Consider the following 17,520-nt stretch of genomic DNA (forward strand, 5'->3'; position numbering starts at 1 on the left):
CCCCTTTATAATAATAATAGTCTCTCCGATTTTAATATCAGGTGTACCCAGATCAAGTAGAATGATTTTGAAGTATTCCTTCTTTTTCTATTGTCTATAAGATTTGGCATGATCTGTTTTTTGAAATTGTCTTTTACTTTTCTTTATAAATATTAGTTGTCTATTTTTTGAGACTTAAAAAAATATAAGACGTTAACTGATGACTCCATACTGAATCTCAGAGTCAAAGCATTCTATAATAGACATACTCATATTTGACAATGTGAATGTTACTTTCTTTGCATTATTGTTATTATTGCTTAATATTTTGATGCGGCAATTCTCTGATTTCTGAATGTATTTATGTTTGTTCATTCTTTATGAGGTTTTTGTTTCTAGTCCTTATATTAAATATTGTTATTAAAAAAAAAAAACACATAGGTACCAAATGATGAAATTCTGAGAATTTATACCCCTTACACTTTAAATGAAATACACATTTGATAGCACACATTTTTGATTCCTTATATTTAATAAACATTTCATAAAATTAATCATGATTGGAAAAATTTCTTCATTCTGTTATGTTAGGTGATTAACAAATACTTGTTAACTTAATGAAAGGATAATTTATACATTTTCTTCAGTTCTAATGATTAATTTGTTTCTAAGGTATCTTCATGTTTTAATGATCTTCTGGTCATTTGTTGCTGGAGTCGTCACATTCTACTGCTCATTTGGACCTGATTCTCTCTTACCAAACATATTCTTCACAATAAAATACAAACCCAAGGTAAAATTATGTGTTCTTATTTTTAAGAGTCATATGGATGCCCCATGTTGTTTTAATATTTATTATTGAAAGCATGTTAAAGCAGTGACTTTTTAAAAAGTTGTTTAATATGATTTAATAATGGAAGATAAGAAGTTGGTCAGAAAATTTGCAAAATGAAATTTACTTATATATATATATATTTAAGGTATACAGTTCTCCTAGGAGGAGCTGTAAAAAGAAAATAAAGGATGTAATTTTCAGAAAGTTGGGATTCATGATTTTATGATATCCTCTAACTGCATCTTAACTGAGAGGACAATAAATTAAAACAAGTCCTCAGCCTGGGGGGGTGGTGGCTCACGCCTATAATCCCAGAACTCTAGGAGGCCGAGGTACGTGGATTGCTTAAGCTTACCAGTGTAGAGATCAGCCTGAGCTAGACCCCATCTCTAAAAGTAGCCAGGCGTTGTGGCGGGTTCCTATAATCCCAGCTACTTGGGAGGCTGAGGCAAGAAAATCACTTGAGCCAAAGAGTTTGAGGTTGCTGTGAGCTATGACGCTGTGGCACTCTACTGGGGGCGACAGTGAGACTCTGTCTCAAAAAATAAATAAATAAAAAGAAGAGGTTCTCAAAGCTGGTTGTGCAGTGAATCTCCTGGGGGAATTTTTGAAATTCTAGAATAGATAATTCCAGATTACACCTGTAATTCCAGCACTTTGGGAAGCAGAGGTAGGAAGATTACTTGAGCCCAGGAGTTCAAGCCCAGCCTGTGTGGCAGAGTAAGACCTTGTCTTGACAAAAAAAATAAGAATAATTAGCCAGGCATGGTGTCACCTGCCTCTAGTCCCAGCTACTCAGGAAGCTGAGGCTGGAGGAGCACTTGAGCCTGGAAGTTTTAAGGCTGCAGTAAGCATTGATGTTGCCACGGCACTTCACCCTGGGTGACAAAGCAGCATCCTGTCTCAGAAAAAAGAAAGAAAAAGACAAAAGCTTTAAGGTGATTCTAAGGCACAGATACAGTTAGGGAACTCTGGATTAAATGATTTAACCGTGTTAAATTATTAAATATCTGTGCTCCATAGAAAGAACTACTTAGGTAGCTTATATAACCAAGTAATTTGTATTTCTGAAATGTAATGAAAGTGGTATTGTATTGAGTCTACCTCTGTAAGGCTGGGTTTTGGTCTATAAATTAGGGTTTAGTGGGACATTCTGAAGTCTTCTTTTAAGTTGATACAGTCCCCTGTGTATCAGATTTGTTGGTATTTCTACTCAGAGGAAAGACAAGGGAAAGTGGTATTCCATATTTGGTCGGGAATCTTACTATAATAGTTATCACATTTCTTTTTAGTTGAATTCAAGGTTTTGGAAAAATAGAAAATAATTTTTCTTATACCTTTTTGGTAGAGTATCACTTTGAAATGTAGATTTATTTTTTTATAAGTGATGATAACAATTGATTTTAACTTTAAGCTTGGAAATTTGACTTAGGTATTTGGAAGTATTTCATCAGGTTATTTTTTTACTCTCTTAATTGGGATTTTAGCAAGTATTATTACCAAGAATGGTTTTGCTGTTACAACAGACTAAAAAATGTCTTCTGAATTCATACATTGATAAAAAAAACTTTAACAAATTGATTAATGGTTTTTAGTAAAGATGTAAAGTAAGGACAATCTCACCCCCATTCCTATTTTCCTTTTTAACAGTTAGCACTTCAAGAATTATTTCCTCAAGGTCATAGCTGTGCTGTTTGTGGTAAAGTGAAATGTAAACGACATAGGTAAGTTAAATAATTTTTATTTGTTCATTCTTCTAATTATATTTTGGATTTCAAGTGATTTAATTGTATGATTTTTTTTTTCTTTAGGCCATCCTTGCTGCTTGAAAACTACCAGCCATGGCTAGACCTGAAAATTCCTTCCAAGGTTGATGCATCTCTCTCAGAGGTATCTGATTTAGTATTATTAACAGAAAATATTCAATACCTATGAAACATTTTTCCAGATATTTTCATCAGAAAATTGGTTCATGGGGCACAGTGGCTCATGCCTGTAATCCTCGCAGTCTGGGAGGCCGAGGCCGGTAAATTGCTTGAGCTCACAGGTTTGAGTCCAGGCTGAGCAAGAGGGAGACCCTGCTCTCTCTAAAAATAGCTGGGCATTGTGGTGGGTGCCTGTAGTCCCACCTACTGGGGAAGCTGAGACAAGAGGATCCCATAACCCCAAGAGTTTGAAGTTACTATGAGCTATGACGCCATGACACTCTAGTAGAGGGTGACGAAGTGAGACTCCGTCATTAAAAAAAAAAAAATTTTTTTTTTTTTTTTTTTTTTGTGGAGCATCTCCGTATATGCCACCCAATCAATTCTGGACTGAGTAGTTGATTATTACAAACTAAGCAACTTGAATAGTAACTTGAATGTTTTTGGATCTCATGTTTAATTTAAATAGACATTTTAGCAATGAAAAAGATCTGTTTTATGTGGTTATTTCTTACCTTGTATAAAAACAGTCATCTTTATAATAGGATAGTAGAAATAATCATTTTAAAATTCTGAAAGGAGCCCTGGACTACCAGAAGCAGATGTATAGTTTATTGAATTATGACCCCAGTTTTGACACTAACTGAAGGGTAGAGTAGAGAATGGGATAATTTTCACATTTCTGCATAATATAGGAATAGAAAGCATGTTCTCTCTTATCTGTGCATAGTCACATTTTACATGTACATTTTTAGTACCATACATATCTGTTCTAGAGACTTGTCTTCTCAGTGGATGTGAGGAAATGGTAAAGTCTTTAAAGGCAGGAAATTGGGTCTTATTTGTTCCCAGCACCAACTTGGGGTCACATATATTGTTGGTAGCTGCTAGAAATGTACTGGATTAACTTGGATGCTAATTAATTAAGGAATAGCATTAGGTATCTAACTCTTGCCTAATTTATCCTAGTTTGTATCCTCCTTTGACTAACAGTAATCTGTATAAAATGCCATTCAAACTCTTGACAGTTTTCTTATTTATTTCTTTTCTAAGGCCTTTTTCATGTTCAGGATTCCCTGATTAAAACTATGCAGTCTAGGCAGCGCCTGTGGCTCAGTAGGTAAGGCGCCAGCCCCATATACCGAGGGTGGCGAGTTCAAACCCGGCCCCGGCCAAACTGCAACCAAAAAATAGCCGGGCGTGTGGCAGGCGCCTGTAGTCCCAGTTATTCGGGAGGCTGAGGCAAGAGAATTGCTTAAGCCCAGGAGTTGGAGGTTGCTGTGAGCTGTGTGATGCCATGGCACTCTACCGAGGGCCATAGAGTGAGACTCTGTCTCTACAAAAAAAAAAAAACACAAAAAACTATGCAGTCTAATATGGTAGGCACCAGCCACATGTGGCTATTAATAATCAGTTAAAATGTGCTAGTCCAAATTGAGATATACTACAAATATAAAATCTATACTGGGACTTTGAAAACTTATTAAGAAAAAAGAGTTTAAATAACTCATTTTTTATTTTGATTGCATGTTGAAATGATAATATTTTGTATATACTGGGTTAAATAAAATTAATTTCACTTTTTTTTTGTAACAGTGTCTTACTCTGTCACTCAGGCTAGAGTGCTATGGTGTTATAGCTCACAGCAACCTCAAACTCTTGGGTACAAGTGATCCTCTTCCCTCAGCCTCCCAAGTAGCTGGCATTGCAGCCATCTGCCACATCTAGCTTTTGCTCAGGCTGGTCTTGAACTCCTGAGCTGAAGGGATCTTCCTGCCTCAGCCTCTCAGAGTACTAAGATTACAGGTGTGAACCACTGCACCTGGCCTTTTTTTGGTCTTTTCATTTTATTTTTTGAGAAATGTAGCTACTAGAAAATTTAAAATTAATGTGTGGCTTACCTTATATTTCTTTTGGAGAGTGATCATTTGAAGTCTGTTGAGGAAAATCTCTAGCAAGAGTATTATTTGTGACTTTGACATGTCATTCATTTCTTCAAAAAAAAAAAAGAACTAACTTGTGTAAAGTTTTTTGGCTTAGGGCCTGGCATATATTCATGCTCAATAAATAATTAGAAAGTTCTGATATCTTTTTTTTTTTTTTTTTTTGTAGAGACAGGGTCTCACTTTATGGCCCTCGGTAGAGTGCCGTGGCCTCACACAGCTCACAGCAACCTCCAACTCCTGGGCTTAAGCGATTCTCTTGCCTCAGCCTCCCAAGTAGCTGGGACTACAGGTGCCCGCCACAACACCCGGCTATTTTTTGGTTTCAGTTTGACTGGGGCCGGGCTTGAACCCGTCACCCTCGGTATATGGGGCCGGCACCTTACCGACTGAGCCACAGGCGCCGCCCGAAAGTTCTGATATCTTAAAAGGGGTTTGGGCCTCTGGCCTGTTGCAGGCTTCCATCTGAGCTGTCCAGCGATGGGGCCCTCAAGAAGGAGAGTGGAAGAGGTGTGGCAACATGGGTATGTGTGAATAGGATCCCAGTGCCAAGACAGCCTTCTATTGAAGAATTCACCATAGTGAAGCCCAGTAGCCCAGGGCACCTTCAGGGAATTGTATCTGGGGCAGAAAGGCAGCAAGTTGTATGCAGTGAAGAATATTTCCATAGTTCAGGAAAGATCTCTCCTGGCCATTTTCAGTCCCTCCCGTCTGAATACCCCCAACCTCAGGATCTGAGGAACAGTGGTAGACAAAACAAACATGTCCTCACACCCAGTGGAAGATGGGTAAAATATATTTCAGACTTTCTTTATCAGTTCTCCTTAGTTTTCTTGAAGAAAGGAGGTTGTCAAAACAGACCTGATCAATAAAAATATGACTCATCAGGTGCAAGCTGAGAGAGATGCAGTAGCGCTAAGCAAAAGCCTGTTCATTGTTCATTTGTATTATTTATTGCATTTGGCAAGCAATGCCTGGTTGATAATGGAGTATCTTTTTTTTTTTTTTTTTTTTTTTGAGACAGTCTCACTTTGTTACCCTTGGTGGAGTGTCACAGGGTTATATAGCTCACAGCAACCTTATACTCTTGGGCTTAAGCCATCCTCTGCCTTAGCCTCCAGAATAGCTGGGACTACAAGCACCTGCCACAATGCCTGGCTGTTTTTAGAAACAGGTCCCACTCTTGCTAAGGCTGGTCTTGAACTCAAACAGTCCACTTGCCTTGGCCTCCCAGAGTCCTGATAATGGAGTATCTTATTGGCGGAGATATCAAGTCTCTCCTACATATATATGGTTATTTTGATGAAGAGATGGCTTTGAAATACATTTCTGAAGCATTGGCTGTAGACTACTTCATGGGCGTGGAATCATCCATAGAGACTTGAAATCAGACAACATGCTTATATCTAATGAGGGTCCTGTTGTTGTTGCCCCAGACTAGAGTGCTGTGGCATCATAGCTCATAGCAACCTCAAATTCCTGGGCTCAAATGATCCTGTTACATCAACCTCCTGAGTAGCTGGGACTACAGGCGCCCGCCACAATGCTGGGCTAGTTTTTCTATTTTTAGTAGAGATGGGGTCTCACTCTTTTTGCTCAGGCTAATCTCCAACTCCTGAGCTCAAGTAGTCTGTCTGCCTCGGCCTCCCAGTGCTAAGATTACAGGCGTGAGCCAACATACCTGGCCATGAGGGTTATATTAAACCAGTGGTTCTTAACCTTCCTAATGCCGTGACCCTTTAACACAGTTCCTCATGTTATGGTGACCCCCAACCATAAAATTATTTTCATACACCTGTATTTGTACAGGATGTATGTGATAGTTTTAGGTGACCCCTGTGAAAGGGTCGTTCGACCTCCAAAGGGGTCGTGACCCACAGGTTGAGAACCGCTGTATTAAACTGACAGATTTGGGCCTTTCCAAAAGTTAATCTGAACAGAGAAATTAATATGATGGATATCCTTACAACACTGGCGATCGTGAAACCTAGACAAGATTATTCAAGAACCACAGGACAAGTATTATTTCTCATTAGCTCTTTAGAATTTAATATACTAGTCACAGAAAAAAATCAAGACTCTGCAGATATCCTTTCAACCCATTTATCTGAAACATTAGTTTTCTCAAGGAGCCATTTGTCCAATGTCTATAAATGAAAAGCACACAACTCCTTATTCTAGCAAACTACTGAAATCATGTCCTGAAACACTTGCCTCTAACCCAGGAATACCTGTGAAATGTCTAATTTTTAATCTACTCCAGTATAGGAAAAGGCTGGCTGCATCCAGTGCCAGTAGTTAGTCCTGCATCTTCATATCCAGTGTGGAATCAGAATGCCATTGCAGTCCCAGATTGGAAAAGGATTACCAAGAAAGTGACGAGACATTGGGCTCTACAATGATGGGTTTGAATATAGTTGACAAGCTATGTGCAAAATCTACAAATGCCATGGAAACCAAAAGTTTCAATAAAAAAGGATCTTGAGTTAGCCCTTTCTCGCATTCATAACAGCAGTGCCATTCCTGCTGATGGAAGCTCTTGTATAAATCTTGCTAAAAAATCTTCTGGAGGTTTCTTGTGAAGCAAGAAAACTAGATGTAAGTAAATAACATGAGAATAAATAACAGCCACTGACACAAAACAGTCTGGTTTACATCAGGCATATCAGTGGGCTGTAGATTCTGCTGAGGTGTCTGAAGAGCATCTTGGGAAAAGAAGTTTAAAAAGAAATTTTGAGTTGCTTGACTCTAGTCCTTGTCAGGAAATCATGCAGAATTAAAAAAATTGTGTAGAATGTAAGAATAGTAATGAAATGGTAGACTGTTAATACAAATCTAAGTACAGGCTTAACAGCTGGTGTTCAGGAACATGAGCTGTCAGCAAATAGAAGTCAACGAAGTGACTGCTAATAAAGGCATTGTTATTTTCTTATTGATAAATAGCAAACAACAGAAAATACCTATACCAATGATAGCAAAACTCCACGTGTGAACTGGGTGAAGATTGTGAAAAGAATAATAAGGACAACTTAAGTTCCAGTTTTCCATGTTCTGGTGATGATAGAGCTTCTGCAAGTACTTATGAACTCTGATTCATCTTTTCCTGGAATTTCTATAATGCAAAGTTTATTAGAAAGGCAATTCTTAGTCTGGGCACCCATACATAGGTCAGTGGTTAGGGCGCCAGCCACATGCTCCAGGGCTGCTAAACAAACAAACAAAAAGGGCAATTCTTAGATCCAGATAAAAGCATCAAAGAAACCTCTTTTGAAGAATCAAATATTGAAGATGTAATTAATGTGTTGCTAAACTGCTAAGAAAATACCTTTCCAAAAGGTGTTGCGAATCCTGTTGTTGTCCAAGACAGTAACCAAAAAATTGTTAGCTCCTTTGGAGGTGTTGAAAATGTTAACCTCTAAAAGAAATGCTGTAGTTTTTTAAAGTTTTTTAACAGTCATATTAATGCATCCAATAACTCAGAACCATCCAGAATGAACATTACTTCTTTAGATGCAGTGGATATTTCATGTGCTTATAGTGGTACACATCCCATGACTATTTCCCTACCCAAAACAGAAAAACCTGTACACTATATTAGCAGACCCCAAAGCAGATCAAGGCAGGACCCCCATACTGAACTCCACGGTGGATGAGAAGAGGGGCTGCCCACCCTCGGTATATGGGGCCGGCGCCTTACTGACTGAGCCACAGGCGCCGCCCATCAGTAACTTATCTTAATCTCAGAAATATATACACATTTTCAAAGCTTTTTTATTTTATTTTGTTTACTGTACTTTGTGAAAAATAAAGCATCAGTAAAACTAGAATTACACTAAAAAATGTTTTGAGATCTTGCTATAGGCAGGCTATCCCTAAGGGATTAAGAGAGAACTAAGTTCCTTCTTTACTAAGAACTTCAGATTAGTAGGAGAGGTGTACATATAAGTAGATAATTACAATGTAATGTAATACAGGCATTATTGGAAAAAATGTACAAGGTGTATAGAATTGGTATAGAGGAGGAAGTGTACAACTGTGGAGAGGAGCAGTCAAGATTGGACAACTAGAAGTTTGCCAAGCTAATAATGGTGTGGGAAAGGGTATTTTGAAAGGAAAAAAAAGCTTGAAATAAGGTGGGATGTTCAGTAAACGGGAGGGGAAAATGTGAGGGAGGATGTCAATGAAGAAACTACATCCTAGTAGTTATGGTTTAATGATATGCTGTATGTTAGGCAGTGTGGCTACCTACAAATTACATTATTTGTATGATCTGTACATAATCTACTAAGTGGTTGCTATTGACAATTTTACAAAGGTAAAATTTAGAAGTGTAGAAAGTTTAAATAATTTTCTCAAGTTTCATATCTGATTGCAGAACTCAGTCAAAAACGGGTCTTGCTTAGAACCGGTTCTTTACATATCAGATCATCAAATGATTTCAAAGGCTATACTAATAGAGTTTAGATTAATTAATCCTGGAAAACAGTGATTTCAACCTGTGTAATTTGAGCTTTCAGATGTGACTCACAGGATGCAGTGGGGAGTGAAAAGGAAGTTAAGTGGTCACAGCTGCTGCATGCTAGCAGCTCCCTTTCAAAATCAGTGCAGCTTCACCTTTTTCATGTTTTGTGCTTTGATATATGGAGGATTGCATTCGGGGAAGCCCTGTGGTCAAACATGTTGTAGATCACTTTGGCAGCGCTATGGAGGCTGAAAGGGTGTGAGCTTAGAAGCAGAGATACCAAGTTAGAGTAGTGATTTAAAACAGGTGTGCCATGAGATCTTAGGTGTGCTGCGCAGATTTTGAAAGATCATTAAATTATTTTCAAAACAAGTTCAAACCGCAGTTAAGTATATTCTTTCTTTCGCTCTTTTTTTTCGATCAATGTAATTTAAGTGTGCCGCAGAAGTTTAACTACACCTTCAAGTGTGCTATGAGATTTTTAAAAAGGTTAAAAAACACTGATTTAGAGGGTATTGCTGCAATATAGGGATAAGAAGATGAGGACCCTAACAATTGTGTTGTAGAAGAAACCTACTTAGGGTGTAAAATCAGTCAGATTTGGTGAGTAACTGAATGTGGGGAATAAAAGCAGAGCATATGTTTTAACAATAATCTCTAGTTTCCTGTCTATCCTATTCATTGATATGGCTGTTTTATATGCATCTTCATTTCCCAGCTAATATAACTAATGCTTGGTTTTTGTAGTAAAAAATTCAAGTTACTGTTGCTTTAATATTCAAACTAGGGACTTCATAACCTTTGTAACTTTTTTTTAGAGACAGAGTCTCACTTTGTCGCCCTTGGTAGGATGCCATGGCATCACAGCTCACAGCAACCTCCAGCTCTTGGGCTTAGGTGATTCTCTTGCCTCAGCCTCCCGAGTTGCTGGGACTACAGGTGCCCGGCTATTTTTTGTTGCAGTTTGGCTGGGGCCGGGTTCGAACTCGCCACCCTTGGTATATGGGGTATGAGTGGCACCCTACTCACTGAGCCAGAGGCGTCGCCCAACCTTTGTAATTTTTGCCAGAAGATACATGGTCTGATTGCGCCCTACTACTTTTTGCTTTTTTAAGTTATGGTCCACTGCTGCAACTCTTTTAAAAATTATAACATACTGCTACACTCAGACCCAAGAAATGGAAAGTGTAACACCCAGCATTTGTTTAGTTTTGTTACTTTTTAACATATAAGGTATATACTGGTTTTAAGTGTACAGGTAACATTTTTATAAAGTGAACATATCTATACAACCAGTATCCACATTTAAAAAATTATCAGTGTTCCAGAACTCCCCTTCTCAGTCCCCTCCAAGATACTATCCTCCCTTCAAAGGTAACCACTAACACCTAAAATTGACCCCCTATTTGTTTCTTTATTTTGTTCTGGGAATACTGACTTATTAAAAGTTAGGAATGCAAAAGACTAGTTTATTATTTTCCTCCTCTCCTAGATCTTTTTGGGTTCATTGATGCTTCAGAGTCAGGAATAGTTTATTGAAGTTTTTTGTCTGATTATGGGAATATTTAGAAATATGTATGTGTGTTTCAATAATAATTTTTCCTTTTTGTGAAGTTTGATGATTTTCCAAGTGTTTTCTCACATGTTCTCTTTGATCCTCACAATTGTATATGTGAGGATATATCTCAAGATGTAATGTGAAAGTATGACTTTACTATTATTTGTTATAAAATTGGTTCTTGATAATATTATATATAACCAAGTAGTACAGTTTATTTCCCCAGAATTAATTTTATTTTTCTTTAAAAATCATTTTTGCACAGGTTCTTGAATTAGTGTTGGAAAACTTTGTTTATCCATGGTACAGGTATGTTCTTTCTATAAGATCTTTTAAGCTAAGCATGCTAATGATGTGTTTTTAGTATAGGCCAAGATTTCTCAACTTTGTTACTATTGACATTTTAGGTCAAATAATTCTTTGTTGTGGAGTGCTATACTTTGATTATAGGATATTTAACAGCATCCTGGCTGCTGCTTATTAGATACTAGTAGTAGGCACACATTTACCCCGCTTCACCCCCCAGTTGTAAATACTAAGAAGATCTTCAGAGCTTGCCAGATGATATCTGGAAGGCATAATTGGCCCCAGTTAGAACCAGTGATGTAGGTAATTGAGTGATAGCAAAGAGGAAGAAAACCTAGGCTGTTTTTTGAAAGAGAAATAACTTCTAGAAATTGTCATCTCTAAATGTAGTGACTTATTAGTGACTTATTAATTTCATACACAATTTTCATATTTGAAATCATTATACCTTTGGGGTAAAAAAATCTATATTCAGATGTTTCATTAAATGGAAAGGTAACTTCAATAGTTTTCCTAGAAAATTAATACCTTTTTTTTCCAAAGTAATTTTGTTTTAAGTACACCCCATGTACCTACAGTGCCCTGTGCCTTCCAGATACAGAAATGCTCTGAAGGCATTTTGTAAAGGTGTACAATCTCTGTAAAGATCTCAAAAAACATCTGGCTTGAGAATTGATGAGAGATACAACTTACATCATTTAATCAAAACCTATTTCCTTTAAGCATCATTAATGTATGTTTGAACACTTACACCTATATGACTTAAAGGTATGTTTAATGACACTGCTCTAATTTTGTGTTTTTTAATTAAGAAAAATACACTAGTTGTGTTCATCCAGACTGTGTTAACAGATTTGATATCCAGTTTATATACCATATTTTCCTGAAAAGCTGTGTAAATTAATTTTTTTATATTGTGTTCTGTCTTAAATGTCAGGCATTTGTTTTCTTTCTTTCTTTTTTTTTTTTTTTGGAGATAGTTGCATCATACCTCACAGCAACCTCGAACACCAACCTCGAACTCTGGGGTTCAAGTGATTCTCTTGCCTCAGCTTCCTGAGTAGCAGGAACTACAGACGCCTGCATGATGCCTGCCTAGTTTTTCTATCTTCAGTTGAGACTATGTCTCACTATTGCCCAGGCTGCTCAAGCTCCTGAGCTCAAGCAGTCCATCTGCTTCAGCCTCCCAGAATGCTAGGATTATAGGCGTGAGCCACTGTACCTAGCTGCATTTGCCATTTTTATTTAAAGTTTTTTGTTGTTTTGTCTTTTTTGTTTTGAGACAGCTCTTGGTCTGTTGCCTGGACTAGAGTGCAGTGTCATCATAGCTCACTGCAACTTGTAACTCCTGGACTCCCGTGATCCTCCTGCTTCAGATTCCTGAGTAGCTAGGAGTATAGGGGCATGTTACTATGCCTGGCTAATTTTTATAGAGATACAGTATCACTATGTTGCCCAGGATGGTCTTGAACTCCTGTGCTCAGGTGATCCTTCCACCTTGACCTTGCAAAGTGCTAGGATTACAGGCATGAGCCATTGTGCCCAGCCACATTTGCCTTTTAGGTAAAGCTGATGGTGAAGCCACTTGTAAAATAAATCCTTTTGTAAAGACTCCTTTACCTTCTCCTACCTCTATATTATGACACTTCAGACATAAAATCTTGCTTTATTTCTAAGTGTTGAAGTGTGTGTTTTCTCCTTAGTCTAGTTACTGATCCTATAATATTCCCTTCCCTGGGGTTAATGATAGGATGCATGGTTGGTACAATTATCTTCTTTACTCTGCCAAGGGACATAACAGTCAGCATCATCTTTAAGGTCCATTGTACATACCTTTCTTTCTTGCCTTTTATTAGGAAAGTGTCCTAATTCTGGGAACCTTAAAATAAGAGGAAAACGAAAAGTAGCCCTTCACATGAAGAGTGTCAAAACTTCTATTAAAAATTGTGTTTCAGTTCATTTTCTCTTTCAAGTAGAACACCTTTTAAATCTTAGAATTAGTTTATGTTGCTGTTTTGTAAACATTTTAAACTAATTTAAAATTTTGTGTCCTGTTTCTCCAAAATTATTCATTTTTTTGTTTCTTTGAAGTTTCTTTAATGATGCATAGAAAACGATCTTAATATTGTACAAATGGGACTATGTACATATGTATATCTGCAGGAAAATATATACTGCAGTTTAGTTAATACTTATTATGCCTTTTTATGTATTTTGTTCTGCATAAAATGCATTATAAATAAACAGAAAAATAGTTAAATATAGAAGAAAAGAAAATTTTTCCCTTGGTTCTTAAAAGGTGCAAACTGTATTTCTTTAAGCTTTTGAATGTTTGCTTTTCTCTTCAATTGAAGGGATGTGACAGATGATGAGTCCTTTGTTGATGAATTGAGAATAACATTACGGTTTTTTGCATCTGTTTTAATACGAAGAATTCACAAGGTATGTATTTGTAATGAGAAATTTGGGAAGCTGGGGCTTTCTCATTATGAAAGATTATTTTAAATCTTATTTTTACTTTCTCTTTTATCACATGTATTTTCTCTTCATTTTGGGGGGTTTTTTGGCTAAAAAATTATTGAATCACTATTATTCATTGATCAGTTTTGCTTTTTTAAATGTTAATGTTTGGTTATCTGGGGTTGTGAAAATTAGAAACAAAAAGGCAACGATAGAAAAAAGTCATATTCCAGGTACATGAATTTATTGAGTAAATGGCAATGAGTTTGATTTACTTTATTTATTTATTTATTTATTTACTTACTTACTTACTTACTTATTTACTTTACTCTGTTGCCCAGGCTAGAGTGCTATGGCATTAACCTCACTCACAGCAACCTCAAACTCCTGGGTGTAAGTTATCTTCCTGTCTCATCCTCCTGAGTAGCTGGACTACAGGCACCTGTGCCAACACTTGACTGTTTTTTTTGTTTTTTTTTTTGTAGAGACAGGGTCTCACTTTTATGGCCCTCGGTAGAGTGCCGTGGCCTCACATAGCTCACAGCAACCTCCAACTCCTGGGCTTAAGCGATTCTCTTGCCTCAGCCTCCCGAGTAGCTGGGACTACAGGCGCCCGCCACAACGTCCGGCTATTTTTTGGTTGCAGTTTGGCCGGGGCCGGGTTTGAACCCGTCACCCTCGGTATATGGGGCTGGCGCCTTACCGACTGAGCCACAGGCGCCGCCCCACTTGACTGTTTTTAATAGGGATGGGTCTTGCTCTTGCTTAGGCTGGTCTTGAACTCCTGAGCTCAAAGGATCCTGGGCCTCACAGTGTGCTAGGGTTTTTTTTTTTTTTTTTTTTTTTTTTTTTTTTTATTGTTGGGGATTCATTGAGGGTACAATAAGCCAGTTACACTGATTGCAATTGCTAGGTAAAGTCCCTCTTGCAATCATGTCCTGCCCCCATAAAGTGTGACACACACTAAGGCCCCACCCCACTCCCTCCCTCTCTCTTTCTGCTTCCCCCCCCCATAACCTTAATTGTCATTAATTGTCCTCATATCAAGATTGAGTACATAGGATTCATGCTTCTCCATTCTTGTGATGCTTTACTAAGAATAATGTCTTCCACTTCCATCCAGGGTGTGCTAGGGTTTTAAGTGTGAGCTACCTTGCCCAATTTTAGTTTGATCTACTTAAAAAAAATTTTTTTTGAGCCATATTTTGTATATATTTGGGTCTTTGGCCATATACATAATGTAGTATGTTGGCTGTAGACATTGTCTACTGCTTTGTGAGTAGGATTGAACATATTGACAGTGAATTAGTGTTATATACAGAGGGTGTTAGAAAATATATACACATTTTTTTTGTCTCTGTCTCACTATGTCACCCTCAGAGTGCTATGGCGTCACAACTCACAACAACCTGAAACTCTTGGGCTTAAACGATTCTCTTGCCTCAGCCTCCCAAGTAGCTGGGACTACAGGCGCCTGCCACAACACCTGGCTATTTTTTGTTGCAGTTGTCATTGTAGTTTTAGCTGGCCTGGGCCAGGTTTGAACCTCCACCCGTGGTGTATATGACTGGCACCATAACCACTGTGCTATGGGCACCAAGCCAATGTATACCCATTTTAAGTGATGTTATCTATATATTACTTTTCTTTTTTTTTTTTTTTTTTTTTTTTTGTAGAGACAGAGTCTCACTGTACCACCCTCAGGTAGAGTGCCGTGGCATCACACAGCTCACAGCAACCTCTAACTCTTGGGCTTACCTGATTCTCTTGCCTCAGCCTCCCGAGCAGCTGGGACTACAGGCGCCCGCCACAACGCCCAGCTATTTTTTTGTTGCAGTTTGGCCGGGGCTGGGTTTGAACCCACCACCCTCAGCATATGGGGCCGGCACCCTACTCACTGAGCCACAGGCGCCGCCCTATATATTACTTTTCAAAGTTGAATTGAAGGTACCATTACTGGTCAAGTATACCTAGACATGCTGTGTACAACCATTTTACCTCTAATTTGTGCACTTTGGGGAATGATGGATTTTCCTTCTGACAAGATCTCTTACAATGCATATACGTTATTTTTGACACCCCTGTATATATCTCTGCCATTAGTAATAAAATAAATGTTGTTAAATGTATCTGTACCTATTTAAAAAATGAACAGTACAGTCAGACACTACAGAAAATATATGCAAAAAATACAAATGAGCAGTTCACAAAAGAAAAATATAATGGCCAATGAGCACTTAAATATATTAAGTACATAAAATTTTTTTTTTTGAGACAGAGCCTCTAGCTGTCACCCTGGGTAGGGTGCCGTGGCATCACAGCTCACAGCAACCTCCAACTCCTGGGCTCAAGCGATTCTCCTGCCTCCACCTCCCAAGTAGCTGGGACTACAGGCACCTGCCACAATGCCTGGCTATTTTTTGGTTGCAGCCGTCATTGTTGTTTGGCGGGCCTGGGCTGGATTCGAACCTGCCAGCTCAGGTGTATGTGGCTGGCGCCTTAGCCGCTTGAGCCGCTGGCGCCTTAGCCGCTTGAGCCACAGGCGCCGAGCCCATAAAAATTTTTAATGAAATATTATTTTATCAAATTGGGAAAGGTGAAAAAGAACGTTATTATCCAATAATGGTGGTTGTGTGGAAATAGGCAAAACAAGTGCAAATCCAGATTGGTATAATTCTTACACTTGGGGGCAGTTTAGTAATCTTTATTAAGTCTTAAAAATATGCAGCCATAAAAAAGATGGAAATGTTACATCTTTTGTATTAACCTGGATGGAGTTGAAACACATTCTTCTTAGTAAAGTATCAAAAATATGGAAAAGGAAATATCCGGTGTACTTAATACTAATATGAGGCCCTTAAACGATCTAATACATGGCCCATATGGGAGAAAAACGCAATTCAAGTTGGGGGAGGGGAGAGGGAGAGCAGAGGTAGGTAGGGGATTGGTGTGCTGCCACTTAACGGGGACAACGTTAGGGTATATGGCACACCTTTTGGGTGTGGTACATAACTACAAGGGGACTCTACCTAAGATATGCACATATTGTAACCTAGTTCCTTGTACCCTCACATTAACCTGAAATTAAAAAAAAAAAAAAACTTAATGTCTATACTCCAAATTTAATTCCAATTTTTGGTATATATTTTAAGGAAATGATCAAAGATATATTTAAAAATTTATGTACAGAGATTTATTACACTATAATAAAACTGAAAAGAAAAACTGATGTCTAGTGATAGGATTGTGTGTTGAGTATATATAGTACATCTTAACTATGGAATTCTAAACAGCTATGAAAAACATTTTATAGGGTAGTACTTATTTTCATGTGAAAATATTTATCTTAAAGAGTCAAGTGGAAGGGGCTAGAAAATAATATATGGTATTTTTCCACTTTGAAAACAAAGTTTATATAATGAAGCACATTAATACATATGTTAAGATTATATACATCATTATCACTATTAACTCTTATTGTGGTGGTGGGCTGATGCTGAATTTTAGTTCTTTCCAGTTACTTCTATTTGTCTTTTTTTTTTTTTTGCATTGAGCGTTTATCATTTTTGGAGATTGATACACATGGTATTGCTTAAAAATTGGTTGTGGGGCAGTTTCAATAGACTAAGTGGAATAAAAGATTTAGGAAGAAATATCAATTTGTTGATGATAAACCATTTAAATTCCAACTTGGGATAAGTCAAATAAAATTAATTTGTTAAAATTAATTTTGTTTGCCTTAGTACATTGAATTAGAAAAGGCATTAGTTAATAGAACAATTCTGCTGTGTTAGGCTTTGAGGTAGCTTACCAAGTTTCAGAGTAGTAGCACCTCCTGCCCCTTCACCCATGTCCAGCCACAGGTCTGCTTTCTGTCTCTATGAATTTTATGTCTCTTCTGAACATTGCACATAAGTGGAATCGTACAGTATGTGGCCTTTTGTCACTGGCCTCTTCCACATAGCTTGATGTTCTCACGGCTCATTCATCCTAGCATGTTGTAGCATATATTAGCATGTATCAGCACTCCATCCTTTTCTATGGCTGATTAA

The 17,520-nt window shown here is 37.7% G+C and overlaps 1 protein-coding gene and 1 pseudogene across 6 annotated transcripts in view; both read left to right on the forward strand.

The window, feature by feature from the left end:
* The window catches only part of SNX14 (sorting nexin 14), an 84,998-nt gene that overhangs the window by 11,446 nt on the left and 56,032 nt on the right, over positions 1-17,520 (forward strand). For all 6 annotated transcript variants that reach the window (XM_053601653.1, XM_053601650.1, XM_053601648.1 and 3 more), the window contains exons 2-6: positions 652-772; positions 2,465-2,538; positions 2,626-2,704; positions 10,968-11,011; positions 13,363-13,450. In XM_053601653.1, coding sequence (XP_053457628.1) covers positions 652-772; positions 2,465-2,538; positions 2,626-2,704; positions 10,968-11,011; positions 13,363-13,450 — 406 coding nt within the window. The remainder of the gene's footprint in view (positions 1-651; positions 773-2,464; positions 2,539-2,625; positions 2,705-10,967; positions 11,012-13,362; positions 13,451-17,520) is intronic.
* Positions 3,361-9,085, forward strand: LOC128593167 (serine/threonine-protein kinase greatwall-like; annotated as a pseudogene).

This window comes from Nycticebus coucang, chromosome 9, assembly GCF_027406575.1.
Source record: "Nycticebus coucang isolate mNycCou1 chromosome 9, mNycCou1.pri, whole genome shotgun sequence".
In the NCBI taxonomy this organism is placed as follows: domain Eukaryota; kingdom Metazoa; phylum Chordata; class Mammalia; order Primates; family Lorisidae; genus Nycticebus; species Nycticebus coucang.